The 15,841-nt window shown below is 48.0% G+C and overlaps 1 protein-coding gene across 8 annotated transcripts in view; it reads right to left on the bottom strand.

Moving 5' to 3' along the window:
* Nucleotides 1-15,841, bottom strand: part of norpA (no receptor potential A) — a 386,572-nt gene that overhangs the window by 93,521 nt on the left and 277,210 nt on the right. For all 8 annotated transcript variants that reach the window (XR_011228590.1, XR_006773000.2, XR_011228591.1 and 5 more), the window contains exon 2: nt 4,300-4,548. Coding sequence is in view for 4 of the 8 variants with exons in the window: in XM_045743920.2 (XP_045599876.1) it covers nt 4,300-4,383 (84 nt within the window). In the remaining 4 variants the exon portion in view is untranslated. The remainder of the gene's footprint in view (nt 1-4,299; nt 4,549-15,841) is intronic.

Below are 15,841 nucleotides of genomic sequence, written 5' to 3'. Positions count from 1 at the left end.
TCTCCTATTGTTGCTGTTGTAGATTCAGCTACTGGGAACAAAAAGTTGCAACTAGCACGGACTATGGTGAGCCCGTAGTGGACTTGCCTGCTTGATGGGGTTCTGAGAGTTGTTCTACTTCAAGCCCGGACCGAGGCCATGCTTGACTCTGGAGAGTTTGGTCCACCAGGCTGTTTGGAGCGGCCCGCAGGCCCACATACCCATCACAGCCTGGTTGGTTCGGCACTTCTTGAAGAAAACTATCTAGTTTTTTCTTGAAGATGTCCACGGTTGTTCCGTCAATATTTCTTATACTCGCTGGGAGGATGTTTAACAACCGCGTACCTCTGATGTTTATACAGTGTTCTCTGATTGTGCCTATGGCACCTCTGCCCTTCACTGGTTCTATTCTGCATTTTCTTCCATATCGTTCACTACAGTATGTTGTTATTTTACTGTGTAGATTTGGGACCTGTCCCTCCAGTATCTTCTACGTGTATATTATTTGATATTTTTCTCGTCTCCTTTCTAGTGAGTACATTTGGAGGGCTTTGAGACTATCCCAATAATTTAGCTTTTTTATCGCGTCTATGCGTGCCGTACATGTTCTCTATATTCCCTCTACTTCAGCAATCTCTCCTGCTCTGAAGGGGAAAGGTATAGGAGCCCCGCTTCTGTACCTGGCACAGGAGCAGGGCTGTAACTATTTAATATCTCCTGTCTACCATCCTTCTTATATAAAGGTATGGCAATAGGAGCCTACAAGCAGACTGTGTGGTGTAATAGTATTCAATCACATTCATATCAGAGTGTGAGTGAGTGAGTGAGTGAGTGAGTGAGTGAGTGAGTGAGTGAGTGAGTGAGTGAGTGAGTGAGTGTCAATCGAGGAAGCCATCACACGTGCTGGGAATCGATTAACAGCTTACGTGTCAGTGTTATCCCTTGTTACCCGGCCTCACGCAATTGGCCAAGGTTGTTATTAGGGACAACATTCGGCTTTGATTACATTTGGGAGAGTCACGCCTGCATATTTTGCCCAATCTTCTTAATTATCATTACCCCTAATGAGCATAACGGGGGCCGGGACTGAAGTCAATAATGACTACTTTAATCAACTAATTCGTAACAACGTACATTATAACACTGTACAGTGTAATGATGTAATGCAAGTTTACGGTGTATATTGTGCAACATACAGTGCAACAGTGTCGAGTACAACGTAGTACACTACAAGATTACCTAGAGTAAATTTAAAGACAGCGACTGAGTCCTGAGTCCAGCGACTGAGTCCTAAGTCCAGCGACTGAGTCCTAAGTCCAGCGACTGAGTCCTGAGTCCAGCGACTGAGTCCTGGCCGGGAAAGACTGACTGGGCACCAATCCCTAAGTGCTCGTTTCTGTTCACCCAGCAATAACTAATTTGAAACCTGGTTGTAATACGATTGGTAGGTCGTGTTCTAAGGAAGTTAGTAGGGTAACCCTTTCGATGAACTGTGGGGAGAGAGGGAGAGGTCTACGTCTATTGTTAAGGTGCTACAAGCCGTCTACTCCCATGTTCATGTGGGAGGAGCAAGTCCCACACAAGCTCCCCCCCCACCCAAACCCACCCCACCCACCCACACAAGCCACCTCCCCCCCCCACCCACACAAGCCACCTCCCCCCCCCACCCACACAAGCCACCTCCCCCCCCCACACACACACACGAGGCCCCTCTCTGAGGGGCCTCGTAGCCTGGTGGATAGCGCGCAGGACTCGTAATTCTGTGGCGCGGGTTCGATTCCCGCATGAGGCAGAAACAAATGGGCAAAGTTTCTTTCACCCTGAATGCCCCTGTTACCTAGCAGTAAATAGGTACCTGGGAGTTAGTCAGCTGTTACGGGCTGCTTCCTGGGGTGTGTGTGTGGGGTGTGGGGAGAAAAAAAAAGTAGTTAGTGTAGTTAGTAAACAGTTGATTGACAGTTGAAAGGCGGGCCGAAAGAGCAAAGCTCAACCCCCGCAAACACAACTAGGTGAATACACGCCACCCCCACACACAAGCCACCCCCCCCCACCCCCACAAGCTCTCTGATATTTAAAACAAATCGAAGACTGAATTGGGTTAAAAATGCAATTAATGACTGGCGGAGCAGAAGGGGAAGAGCCTCCCCCCACCGAGAGACCTTGAGAAGAAAAGATGTAGGGGGGAGGGAGGGACGGAGGGAGTGAGAGGCAAGGAGAGAGAGGAGAGTGAGAGATAGTGAGAGGCAAGGGGAGAGAGAAGAGGGAGGGAGTGAGAGGTAAGGAGAGAGGGAGAGAGGAGGAACAGGAGCGCCCCGCCCCTGACGATAACCACGGCCCCACAGATGGTTCATATTAACATCTTTATTGACGAAGTTTCGCCATAAAAATTTCGCGTGGCGCCCTTTCATCACAGTTTCATGGAGAGGTAAAATATTACTTTCCCGGTGACGTCGGACGCCGCCATAATTTTGTTCAAACTTCGGCGGTCAACGAACCATTTGGGAGCCTTTAAACCTTGTCTCCACCACCACCAAGGAAACATTGCCAGCACACACAAGAAATGTGAGAGAGAGAGAGAGAGAGAGAGAGAGAGAGAGAGAGAGAGAGAGAGAGAGAGAGAGACAGAGAGACAGAGAGACAGAGAGACAGAGAGACAGAGAGACAGAGAGACAGAGAGACAGAGAGACAGAGAGACAGAGAGACAGAGACAGAGAGACAGAGAGACAGAGAGACAGAGACAGAGAGACAGAGACAGAGAGACAGAGAGACAGAGACAGAGAGACAGAGACAGAGAGAGACAGAGAGAGACAGAGAGAGACAGAGAGAGACAGAGAGAGACAGAGAGAGACAGAGAGAGACAGAGAGAGACAGAGCCTGCTATAAGCTTCAAGCACTTGCTATCTCGCTGTCCATTCAGCAATTAATAAGTGCCGACAGAACGGACGCCATAACTGGGTACCAATGTGATGTCCCCTTTTTGTGGAATGTCTACTTCAACGACCTACTAGTGATCGTTAAGGCTCAGATCGTTCCAGTCGTGAGTGCTTGGGTAGATAAGGTTCAGGCAATTTAATACATCAGTTTAGTGACCGCTGGAGAGGACGGACTACATGAAGAGCCACGTGTTGAATCTGGAAAGCAAGGCGCCATTCATACTTTGGCTGACATTTTGTTGAACACGTTCTCTCAGCATTCAGACACGTTCTCTCTGCATTCAGACACGTTCTCTCTGCATTCAGACACGTTCTCTCTGCATTCAGACACGCGGGAAATCAAATGAAATCGCCCATATGAACGACACACAATCGGCGTCAGCTTAATTACCCAACATGATTGTAACTTAACTCTAAAAGTCAAAGTCACGCTGAGAACATAAACGAGTCTCTAGGATGATGTGGGAAAACTACCTGATAACTCGTGTTAAGGAAGGTAAGGCTAAACATGGGATGCGAGAAGGGGAAAAAGCTTTAAGTCTGTTAACAGGATTCAGACTTTTTCACGTTAATAACCGTTAACAACAGTTAACAACCATGAGTGTTCAACATCCATGTTAGAGAATGTTGCGTTGATGTCCCTCCAATATCAGAAGGACCTTTCAACATCTACAAATTTATCTTAACGGCAATTTGAACATTGAAGTGATTCTGTCTGGATGTGGTGTAATGTTGGCCTAGAAAGATTCCTCAACATATTAATCGGCACAATTATATTAATCGCGAGAGAAATGTTAATCGCACAGAAATTAAGAACAATAAGGCCAGTGCAGGCGATGAGTCACAATAACGTGGCTAAAGTAGGTTGACCAGACCACACACTAGAAGGTGAAGGGACGACGACGTTTCGGTCCGTCCTGGACCATTCTCAAGTCGATTGTCGACTTGAGAATGGTACTATACCACTGTACCACTGCGAGCCACTGTTATAGACCAGTACGGTCAAGCGAGTACGGTCAACTATGGTGGTATAGGATCATCTACAGCCGGCACTGAAGAAGGTTAGGTTAGGTAAATAGACCGAAAATGTTTAAGTATATTTGGTGTTGGGGGTGGGGAGTGGGGCGGCCAGGGGTGCCCACTAACCTTGCCAGTTACCGCCGCCTTGTAAACTGGCTGAGCGCCTCTTTGGTGCTCACTGCGGGACACCATTTTAGAAAGTTAAATAGGCGGAAAGTCTTTAATGTCGGATATGCTTCTGCATTTTCCCTGCAAGCCGTTTTCTTTACACGTGTAAATTTGTAATGTTATAACTGCGTGCGTCCGTGCGTGCATACACACTCACATTCTCTCACACACACACACACACACATTCTCTCACACTCACCTCCGTCCATCGGTCGAAGACAGCACCTTCCTGTAGGCGGGGGTCGACCTCCTTCCTCCACACGAAGTCGAAGTACTTGGTCATGATGGCGAGGCAAAGCAGGCGAGACGAGCAGCTGGGGGGCGTGTCTCTCACGCTGCTGCTCCTGCTGCTGGAGGAGGACTGCTGCTGCTGCTGCTGCTGCTGTTCTTGTCTGCTGGCACCTCAGGTGGGGCGCGGCCAGCCAATCATCAGACTCCCGCACACTACCTGTAACAACACCACCACAACAACCATTACTCAACCTCTGCTATTCTCAGGTTGTAATTTTTTTTTTTAAGTGGTACAATGACATTTTTGGGGGAGGTACAAGATACATTATTGCTCTTGCTACAACTTTCACTAGTGCTTCGACGGGGTACAACTGGTGTGTATGTGAGTGACGTCTATTATAATTGTGGCTTGAATATACGCACGCACACACACACACACACACACACACACACACACACACACACACACACACACACACACACACACACACACACACACACACACACACACACACACACAACGTACGTTATTTCTAGTAAATGAGCTCGGAAGCACCAGGAGGCTGTTTATAACAATAACAACAGTTGGTTGGGAAGTTTTCATACATGTCCCTCCCTGGTCCCCTCACAGTAGTCACATAACAGCAGTTTATTAAAGCACAATAATGAAAATCTTTACGAGTGGACATTTGTTCGGCTTGGGCTGGACGGTAGAGCGACGGTCTCTCGTCATGCAGGTCGGCGTTCAATCCCCGACTGCCCAAGTGGTGGGGCACCATTCCTCTCCCCCTCCCTCCTCCCATCCCAAATCCTTATCCTGACCCCCTCTCAGTGCTATATGGTCGTAATGGCTTGGCGCTTTCCCCTGATGTTTCCCTCCCTTCGGTTCCGAAAATATAAGTTAATGCAAGGTACTCAGGAGAAAGTGCCAAGCCATTACGACTATATAGCACTTGGAAGGAATGACGATAAGGATTTAGGATACGCTAGAGGGAATGAATGGTGCCCATCCACTTGGACTACCGGGAATTGAACGCCGCCCTGCATGAAGCGAGACCGTTGCTCTAGAACACCACCACCACATTATTACTGTAACAAACTACTATAAGGGCAGAGACGGTAACCCTCGCCTACACGACCGGCGAGGAAGCACCGCCAGAACAAGTGTACTTTCCCCAATACCTTCCGTCAGCCTCCCATAATTAGGATCTATTTCCCACCCAGGCGGAGATGTTGCAGGAATCATGCTTCAAGAAACTGCTGCAAATGACGAGCGGTGAGGCTGCTGTGTCACAGGCCATGAAACACCCAAATGAGATGCTAGACAGAAAAAAAAGGCAAAATAAAATGCGGCAAGTGTTGTCGTTGTTGAGTTAGGGGCGACGACGATCGTGGGATCGGATGCGCCCCGGCGTACCCGTGAAGGGTGAATCGCAAAGCCAGGAAAGGCGAAATGCTAAGCCAAAACGCGAAACGAGTGACGCCAAGCACTAGAAACTAATATGCCACACGGCAAAGCTACGCACAAAGGGAGAGGCAGAAGCACATAATAGAACAGGGCAAACAAACAGCCAGAAGGGCACACAGCATGTCAGAGCAAATACACAAGAAATCAGAGCACATACTTGCCCGGGAACTTGGCCCGCGGGAATCTTACATTGAACGCCTCCCAGAGCACCCATTGCCAAGGGTCTCGTCCATCCACCGGGGACGCCATAACATCCGGAACCGGGGCAACAAACACCTGCAAACTGGGGACCCAGATGGTAGTACTCATGAGGCGAGAAGTCGCCACTCGCCCCCACAGGAAGGGAACTTGCCCCCCACGAAAGCACTCCGGTCCGTCAGACAGCAGTAACTCGGCAGTCTTCGACCAGTGACCCGGTGGCATCACAGACGCCGGCAACACGTCCCCCAGGGCCCCAACGCGCACCCGCACCACAGGAGTACTCGCGGCCCCGGGCACACCACCAGACAACGGCAGGGAACCCGGACGGCGCGCATCCTTCCGTAACGTCACCACCAGGCCACGCCCAGCACCAGAGTCCACACCATCCCTGGCAGCGGAAGCCACCACCACCCACTGTGGAGAGTCCCCCGGCGGAAAAAGAACTGAAGGCACGTCCGAGACACAGGCACCAGCACCGGCAGGCACATGGACCTCCGCCACCACGAACCGCGGAGACATCGCCGCATTCGTATCCACACTGTCAACATCCGAAGCCCCACAGTCACTGAAGTCACCAACGTCGGCCCAGGAAGAAGACGAACGCCGGGAACGTTTGGGCACCGGCCGGATATCGTCCAAGCCGGTAAGTGACCCAGAAACACGGGTACCACGAGCCGAAGGAACCGTCGCCAGGACGGCAGCAGCCTCTACCACAGGGGGAACCGGGCCACACACTGCCATTGGGGTGCAGGGTAGTGCCATTGGGGTGCAGGGTAGTACCATTGGGGTGCAGGGTAGTGCCATTGGGGTGCAGGGTAGTGCCATTGGGGTGCAGGGTAGTACCATTGGGGTGCAGGGTGCAGGGTAGTACCACTGGGAGCAGGGTGCACCCTTGGGAGATAGTAGCACTTCCTCCCACCCTGGCAGATAGTACCTTTTGACACCCCCCTCACGCCTGCCTACCCCACCACATAACCCTCATGCTCACTTGTTGTTGTTTAAGATTCAGCTACTGGGAACAAAAGTTGCAAGTAGCACGGGCTATGGTGAGCCCGTAGTGGCACTGGAGCGGGGCTGTAACTTTGCCTCATGCTCAGCTTGCTGCTCATGTAGTACCGTAGAACACACACACACACACACACACACACACACACACACACACACACACACACACACACACACACACACACACACACACACACACACAAAATCCTCAGGGGAATCGACCGGGTAAACAAGGATGAACTATTCAACACTGGTGGGACGCGAACAAGGGGACACAGGTGGAAGCTGAGTACCCAAATGAGCCACAGAGACGTTAGAAAGAACTTTTTCACTGTCAGAGTAGTTAGTAAATGGAATGCATTAGGGGGTGATGTGGTGGAGGCTGACTCCATACACAGTTTCAAATGTAGATATGATAGAGCCCAATAGGCTCAGGAATCTGTACACCAGTTGATTGACGGTTGAGAGGCGGGACCAAAGAGCCAGAGCTCAACCCCCGCAAGCACAAATAGGTGAGCACACACACACACACACACACACACACACACACACACACACACACACACACACACACACACACACACACACACACACACACACATGCAGTGATGTGGTGGAGGCTGACTCCATACACAGTTTCAAATGTAGATATGATAGAGCCCAGTAGGCTGAGGAATCTGTACACCTGTTGATTGACAGTTGAGATGCGAGACCAAAGAGCCAAAGCTCAACCCCCGCAAGCACAAATAGGTGAGCACACACACACACACACACACACACACACACACACACACGCACACACACACACACACACACACACACACACGCACACACACACACACACACACACACGCACACACACACACACACACACACACACACACACACACACACACACACACACACACACACACAGAACAACATAACACGGACCATATACACCGACGGATCACTCAATTCAACACTTCCCGGGTGACGGGAAGTGCTGTTATTGTCCATCAACCCGACGGCAGCACAGTTGACAATTATACGTCAGTAACTGGGTATCCACCTTGCAAGTTGAACTGGTAGCTATACTAGTAGCACTCGCACTTGTTGACAACACTGAGGCAGACAGCTTAATTATTTCAGACTCCCTTTCTCACTTCTAGCGTTATCATAACAATCAAATAACAACGTGCTTGTCTCCGGAGCCAGACAAGGGTATATTTGCTTACTTAATAACGGGTCACAGTCAAAATGTTGTGGATTCCTTATCAGGTTGGACTATAGGAACATGATAAAGTTGACGCCCTTGCTAAGGAGCCGGTCGGTCGAGCGGACAGCACGCTGGGCTTGTGATCCTGTGGTCCTGGGTTCGATCCCAGGCGCCGGCGAGAAACAATGGGCAAAGTTTATTTCACCCTATGCCCCTGTTACCTAGCAGTAAAATAGGTACCTGGGTGTTAGTCAGCTGTCACGGGCTGCTTCTTGGGGGTGAAGGCCTGGTCGAGGACCGGGCCGCGGGGACACTAAAGCCCCGAAATCATCTCAAGATAACCTCAAGATAAGGTTGCAGTATTTAAAGACAATTTTAAACGGAAGCTTGAGCTATCAAATAGATTACTAAAGTGTCATTAGACGAGAACTTTTGGATGAATTTGAAGAAAGCAGAATAGTGCAAACTGGAACTAGCAGGTCCATTGTTCATCACACTGGGATGTGTCAAACAAAGCAGGTGTATGGGGGCAAGTAACAACATCAGCAGACTAACAGACGTTGTCACAGCTCGTATACGACTTGGCTACAAGTACCTCTGAGAGTACGGCTTGTATAGGGCTCTGGATGAAGTAAAGTGTAAAGTGTGTGGACAAAGACAGGGACACACACTCGAACACTATATCTTAGACTAATAAAATTAAGCCATTTAGAGATCAGTCTAAATTCACAAAACAAGAAATAGCAAACCATCTTATTACAAATGATAAAGTATCTGAAATCCTTGCACTGTATCTATATTTAGCTTCCAGTAGATAAACGACATATCCCGCCAAACGCACACCGAAGCTACGACGTTGGTACAACGTTCGAACAAGTTTTAACATTTCCTAACCAGTTATAACAACCAATATAGCAAGTTGTAACCACGTTCTAATACGTCATAAACACGTTAAGCCAAGATGTAACAACTTTATTACAAGTTGTAATAAGCGGAAAATAGAGACACTTTCGGTTTGTGTTTCCAGGGTATATGAGACTAAGGAATAAGTTGTGTACAGAGAAGGAAGTGAAAAAACTGAGAGAGAAGGAAAAGAAGATGCAGAAAAAGAGGAAGGAAGTGGAGATGGAGGAGGAGGAGGAGGAGGAGAAAGATGTTTATTGAAGAGGGAAGAGTGAAGGACAAAAACACAGAAAACAAACAGAATCGTTAAACCACGAATATTGAACTTGCAGACAGATATACCATCCAGGATAATATATGTATATATTTATCCTGTCTCCAGGAGGCCTATATCTGTGGCCTTGTTGTCACACACCGCCTGGTATTCTTACCATCTTGAGGTTATCTTGAGATGATTTCGGGACTTTAGTGTCCACCCCCAGGAAGCAGCCCGTGACAGCTGTCTAACACCCAGGTACCTATTTTACTGCTAGGTAACAGGGGCATAGGATGAAAGAAACTTTGCTCATTGTTTCTCACCGGCGCCTGGGATCGAACCCAGGACCACAGGATCACAAGGATTATATTATACCATAATATAATCTCCTGCGTATCTACACCCGCCTCTCCTTCCCTCCTATCCCTATCCCCTTATATACCTTCCAAATGATAAGTGGTCATACTGTTTTGTGTGCTTTCTCCTCATAGTTACCTTAATTGCTGATCTTCCACGCATACATTTTTACGTTTAATCTCTTCATCATCCATCTTTATCCCTCTGATCTACCCCAGCATCCGTCCCTACCTCCCTGACCTTCCCAGCATCCGTCGTAGTCGACCTGCATCTCTCTCTAACATCCGTGTGACTTCATCTCCGTGTGACTTCATCTCCGTGTGACTTCATCTCCGTGTGACTTCATCTCCCTTCGCCTATCCTCGTCCCATCGTAGTGTGTCCTCTCCTTCCGTCCAAACCCAGTGAGCCATCATACACAAGCGCCAGAGTGCCACCAAGTACTGAAGAGGCACCCCCCCCCCCATAACATCCCTGTCAGCGTGATTACTGTCTATCTGTCTGCGTCTGTCTTCCAGTCACGATCTATCAACGAATGAAACGGGAGGGAAATTATCCCCCATAACTTTGGATTGCCGTCCTGGAGACAGCCAAGCGGAGACTCGAACGCAATGCCAATATCGATACAATCCATTATGTGCGAGGCTTGTGCTTCGTTAGCCTGACGGCAGCTGCCAGGTACAGGCGTCCGAGGCTATCTTCTTCTTGAGATGATTTCGGGGCTTTTAGTGTCCCCGCGGCCCGGTCCTCGACCAGGCCTCCACCCCCCAGGAAGCAGCCCGTGACAGCTGACTAACACTTAGGTACCTATTTTACTGCTAGGTAACAGGGGCATAGGGTGAAAGAAACTCTGCCCATTGTTTCTCGCCGGCGCCTGGGATCGAACCCAGGACCAAAGGATCACAAGTCCAGCGTGCTGTCCGCTCGGCCGACCGGCTACCCCCCCCCCCCGGTCACCTGACGGATCTTGACCTTAATGTGTGTACTTAATGTGAGGATGGATAAAGATGGATGAACAGAGGAATGGATGCATTGCAAAATGTATGGATGGATGTGTGGGAAAATATGGATTACGTGTGTAGTGGATAGAAGGGATGATAATTGACTTGAGGGTCTAGAGAGAGAGAGAGAGAGAAAGGAAGATTGTCAACTAACAAGCCTGTGTGAGCAGGTCACAGACTGCTCGAGTGATTAATTGGCATCAGGTCATTGGTGTGTGATGGCTGGCTGGCTGATTGGGTTGTTAACGACTGCAGCTCCGGCTGTTATGTTTGTGCTCCATGCTAAACTGTTCCTTGTTGTACATGAGCAGTATTTTGTGCATGTGTAAACCTTATTACTGTGTGTGTAAACCTTATTACTGTGTGTGTAAACCTTATTACTGTGTGTGTAAACCTTATTACTGTGTATGTAGACCTTATTACTGTGTGTAGACCTTATTACTGTGTGTAAACCTTATTACTGTGTATGTAGACCTTATTACTGTGTGTAAACCTTATTACTGTGTATGTAGACCTTATTACTGTGTGTAGACCTTATTACTGTGTGTAGACCTTATTACTGTGTGTAAACCTTATTACTGTGTGTGTAGACCTTATTACTGTGCATTGATACACACGTACATGTACTCACCTAGTTGTGCTTGCGGGGGTTGAGCTTTGCATCTTTGGTCCCGCCTCTCAACTGTCAATCAACAGGTGTACAGATTCCTGAGCCTACTGGGCTCTATCATATCTACACTTGAAACTGTGTATGGAGTCAGCCTCCACCACATCACTGCCTAATGCATTTCATTTATTAACTACTCTGACACTGAAAAAATTCTTTCTACGTGTGTGTGTACTCACCTATATGTACTCACCTATATGTGCTTGCAGGATCGAGCATTGACTCTTGGATCCCGCCTTTCTAGCTATCGGTTGTTTACAGCAATGACTCCTGTCCCATTTCCCTATCATACCTAGTTTTAAAAGTATGAATAGTATTTGCTTCCACAACCTGTTCCCCAAGTGCATTCCATTTTTCTACTACTCTCACGCTAAAAGAAAACTTCCTAACATCTCTGTGACTCATCTGAGTTTCCAGTTTCCACCCATGTCCTCTCGTTCTGTTATTATTACGTGTGAACATTTGATCTATTTCCACTTTGTCAATTCCCCTGAGTATTTTATATGTCCCTATCATATCTCCTCTCTCCCTTCTTTTCTCTAGTGTCGTAAGGTTCAGTTCCTTCAGCCGCTCTTCATATCCCATCCCTCGTAGCTCTGGGACAAGCCTCGTCGCAAACCTCTGAACCTTCTCCAGTTTCTTTATGTGTTTCTTCAGGTGGGGGCTCCATGATGGCGCGGCATACTCTAAGACGGGTCTCACGTAGGCAGTGTAAAGCGCCCTAAAAGCTTCCTCATTTAGGTTTCTGAATGAAGTTCTAATTTTCGCCAGTGTAGAGTACGCTGCTGTCGTTATCCTATTTATATGTGCCTCAGGAGTTAGATTAGGTGTCACATCCACTCCCAGGTCTCTTTCTCGAATCGTTACAGGTAGGCTGTTCCCCTTCATTGTGTACTGTCCCTTTGGTCTCCTGTCACCTGATCCCATTTCCATAACTTTACATTTACTGGTGTTAAACTCCAGTAGCCATTTCTCTGACCATCTCTGCAGCCTGTTTAAGTCCTCTTGGAGGATCCTACAATCCTCGTCTGTCACAACTCTTCTCATTAATTTTGCGTCATCTGCAAACATCGACATGTATGATTCCACTCCTGTAAACATATCATTTACGTAAATTAGAAAGAGGATTGGTCCCAGCACCGATCCTTGAGGTACTCCACTTGTTACTGTTCGCCAGTCCGACTTTTCGCCCCTTACCATTACCCTCTGGCTCCTTCCTGTTAGGTAGTTCTTCACCCATACTAGGGCCTTTCCGCTTACTCCTGCCTGCCTCTCAAGTTTGTATAGCAGTCTCATGTGCGGTACCGTATCAAAGGCCTTTTGGCAGTCAAGAAATATGCAGTCTGCCCAGCCTTCTCTGTCCTGCCTTATCCTTGTTACTTTATCATAGAATTCTAAAAGGTTTGTTAGGCATGATTTCCCTGTCCAGAACCCATGTTGGTGCTTGTTTACAAACCCAATGCTCTCCAGGTGCTCAACAAGTCTTAGCCTAATTATTCTTTCAAGTATTTTGCAGGGGATGCTTGTCAGTGATACGGGTCTGTAGTTAAGTGCCTCCTCCCTATCCCCCTTTTTGAAAATCGGTACGACATTTGCCTCCTTCCAGCAACTGGGCAATTCTCCCGACATAAGTGACTCATTGAAGATCATTGCCAGAGGCACGCTGAGAGCCTGCGCTGCCTCTTTAAGTATCCACGGTGATACTTTGTCTGGTCCAACAGCTTTATTTGCATCCAGTGTTGTCAACTGTTTCATTACATCCTCTGCTGTCACCTCTATATCTGATAGTCTTTCATCTTGGGTAATCTCTTCTAACAATGGGAGCTGCTCAGGCTCGGTAGTGAACACTCCATGGAATTTTGCATTCAGTACCTCGCAGATTTCCTTGTCGCTTTCTGTATATGCCCCTTCTGTTTTCCTCAGTCTTGTCACTTGGTCATTTACCGACATCTTCCTTCTTATATGGCTATGTAGTAATTTTGGTTGCTTTTTCGCTTTGACTGCAATATCGTTCTCATAATTTCTTTCCGACACTCGTCTTATGTTAATGTAATCATTCCTAGCTCTGTTACATCTAATCCTGTTGTCCTCTGTCCTTTGCCTTCTGTACTTCCTCCACTCCCTCCTGCTTCTCACCTTTGCTTCCTGACACTGTTTATTAAACCATGGGTTATTATATTCCCTCCTGCTTTTTTCCTTTATTGTTGGAATAAATCTATCTTCAGCCTCCTTGCATTTCAATATGACTTGGTTCATCATACCTTGCACTGTTTTTCCTCTAAGTTCTTCCTCCCACTGCACTTCTCCCAGGTAGTCCCTTATCCTTCTGTAGTCCCCTTTTCTGTAATCAAGTCTCCTTTCCCGGACCTCTTGTCCTTTGGTCACAATTTTAAGCTCCATCATGTAGTCAAAGGCTAGGACACAATGGTCACTAGCTCCTAGTGGTATTTCATGTTCCAACTGCTCGATGTCTTCTACATTCTGAGTGATAATGAGATCTAATAGGCTGGGCGTATCCCCTCCTCTTTCCCTAGTATCTTCTTTCACATGCTGTGTTAGGAAATTCCTGTCAATAACGTCTACCAGCTTCGCTCCCCAGGTCTCCTCCCCGCCATGGGGATTCCTCGTTTCCCAATCTATCTCTCCGTGATTTAGGTCCCCCATGACCAGCAGCTTCGCTCTCATTCTATGCGCTAAAGTTGCTGCCCTCTGCAGTTCATCCATACATGTCTTGTTGCTGTCCTCGTACTCCTGCCTGGGCCTTCTACTGTTTGGTGGGGGATTGTAGAGTATCAAGATTACAATCTTCTTCCCATCCACTGTCAGAGTTCCATGTATGAAGCTTGTGCTTTCCTCGTTTACTGTGTATGTAGACCTTATTACTGTGTGTAGACCTTATTACTGTGTGTAATGTGTGTGTGTGTGTGTGTGTGTGTGTGTGTGTGTGTGTGTGTGTGTGTACACACTCACTCTCTCTGGGGGCCTCGTAGCCTGGTGGATAGCGCGCAGGACTCGTAATTCTGTGGCGCGGGTTCGATTCCCGCACGAGGCAGAAACAAATGGGCAAAGTTTCTTTCACCCTGAATGCCCCTGTTACCTAGCAGTAAATAGGTACCTGGGAGTTAGTCAGCTGTCACGGGCTGCTTCCTGGGGTGTGTGTGTGTGTGGTGTGGGAAAAAAAAAAAAAAAAAAAAAAAAGTAGTTAGTAAACAGTTGATTGACAGTTGAGAGGCGGGCCGAAAGAGCAAAGCTCAACCCCCGCAAAAACACAACTAGTAAACACACACACACACCGCCCGTAAAAGCTGTCTAACTCCCAGGTACCTATTTACTGCTAGGTAACAGGGGGCATCAGGGTGAAAGAAACTCTGCCCATTTTCATTTCTGACATCACCGGGGATCGAACCCGGACCCTAGGATTACGAGTATATAGAACGCTGTCCACTCAGCTATCAGGTGTGTGTTTGCGTGCGTGCGTGCGTGCGTTCATACACATAAAATGAAGCACGATATTCAGACTTATAACAATTTTTTTTTTTTAAATGACCTACGGGTTTGAAAAGCTTTTCGAAGACAGCCACACTCGAACACACACACACACACACACACACACACACACACACACACACACACACACACACACACACACACACACACACAATACACAGCCCTCGACGACCCATCAATCACAATAGCTGTCATCTCTGCCTCACTTGAATACCTCACCCCCTCACCCCCCCTCACCTTAGCACCCCAGAGACAAGGGTGTGTGCTGTGTGGAGGAATGTGTTCCATCCTGTCTCAGGGGTCATCACACAACCCAGGTGCATGCCTCCCTCTATTGTTACCTGGAACATACCTGGAGAAGGTTTCGGGAGTTCTTCTACGAGTAGAATACTTCCCAGAAGTATATTATGCACATTTCCTCGACATGTACGAAAACTTGAATACAAATTATTCCCTCCCCCCTCCATCCCCCCTTTCTCCATCCCCCCTTTCTCCATCCCCCCTTCCTCCATCCCCCCTTTCTCCATCCCCCCTTCCTCGACGTAAATGTATTATTTTGTTCAGTGAGCCTGTGCTCTCTCTACTTCCCCTTCCCTCTCCTACCCCCTCTACCCTTTTCCCCTCACTCTTCCTCCCCCTCTCACGCTTATGAGAAACACTCATAAAGACCTCATCCATCTTCAAGCAACAGAAGCGCCTCATCTATCGGGAATGCATAAAGACTACCTCACCCATATTCAGCCATCATACACACTCATACAGAGCGCCTCCCTCATCATACACACTCATACAGAGCGCCTCCCTCATCATACACACTCATACAGAGCGCCTCCTCATCATACACACTCATACAGAGCGCCTCCCTCATCATACACACTCATACAGAGCACCTCACTCATCATACACACTCATACAGAGCGCCTCCCTCATCATACACACTCATACAGA

This window comes from Procambarus clarkii, chromosome 15, assembly GCF_040958095.1.
Source record: "Procambarus clarkii isolate CNS0578487 chromosome 15, FALCON_Pclarkii_2.0, whole genome shotgun sequence".
Lineage (NCBI taxonomy): Eukaryota > Metazoa > Arthropoda > Malacostraca > Decapoda > Cambaridae > Procambarus > Procambarus clarkii.
The sequence above is the reverse complement of the archived record's forward strand: the minus strand, read 5'-3'. Positions and strand labels throughout refer to the sequence as shown.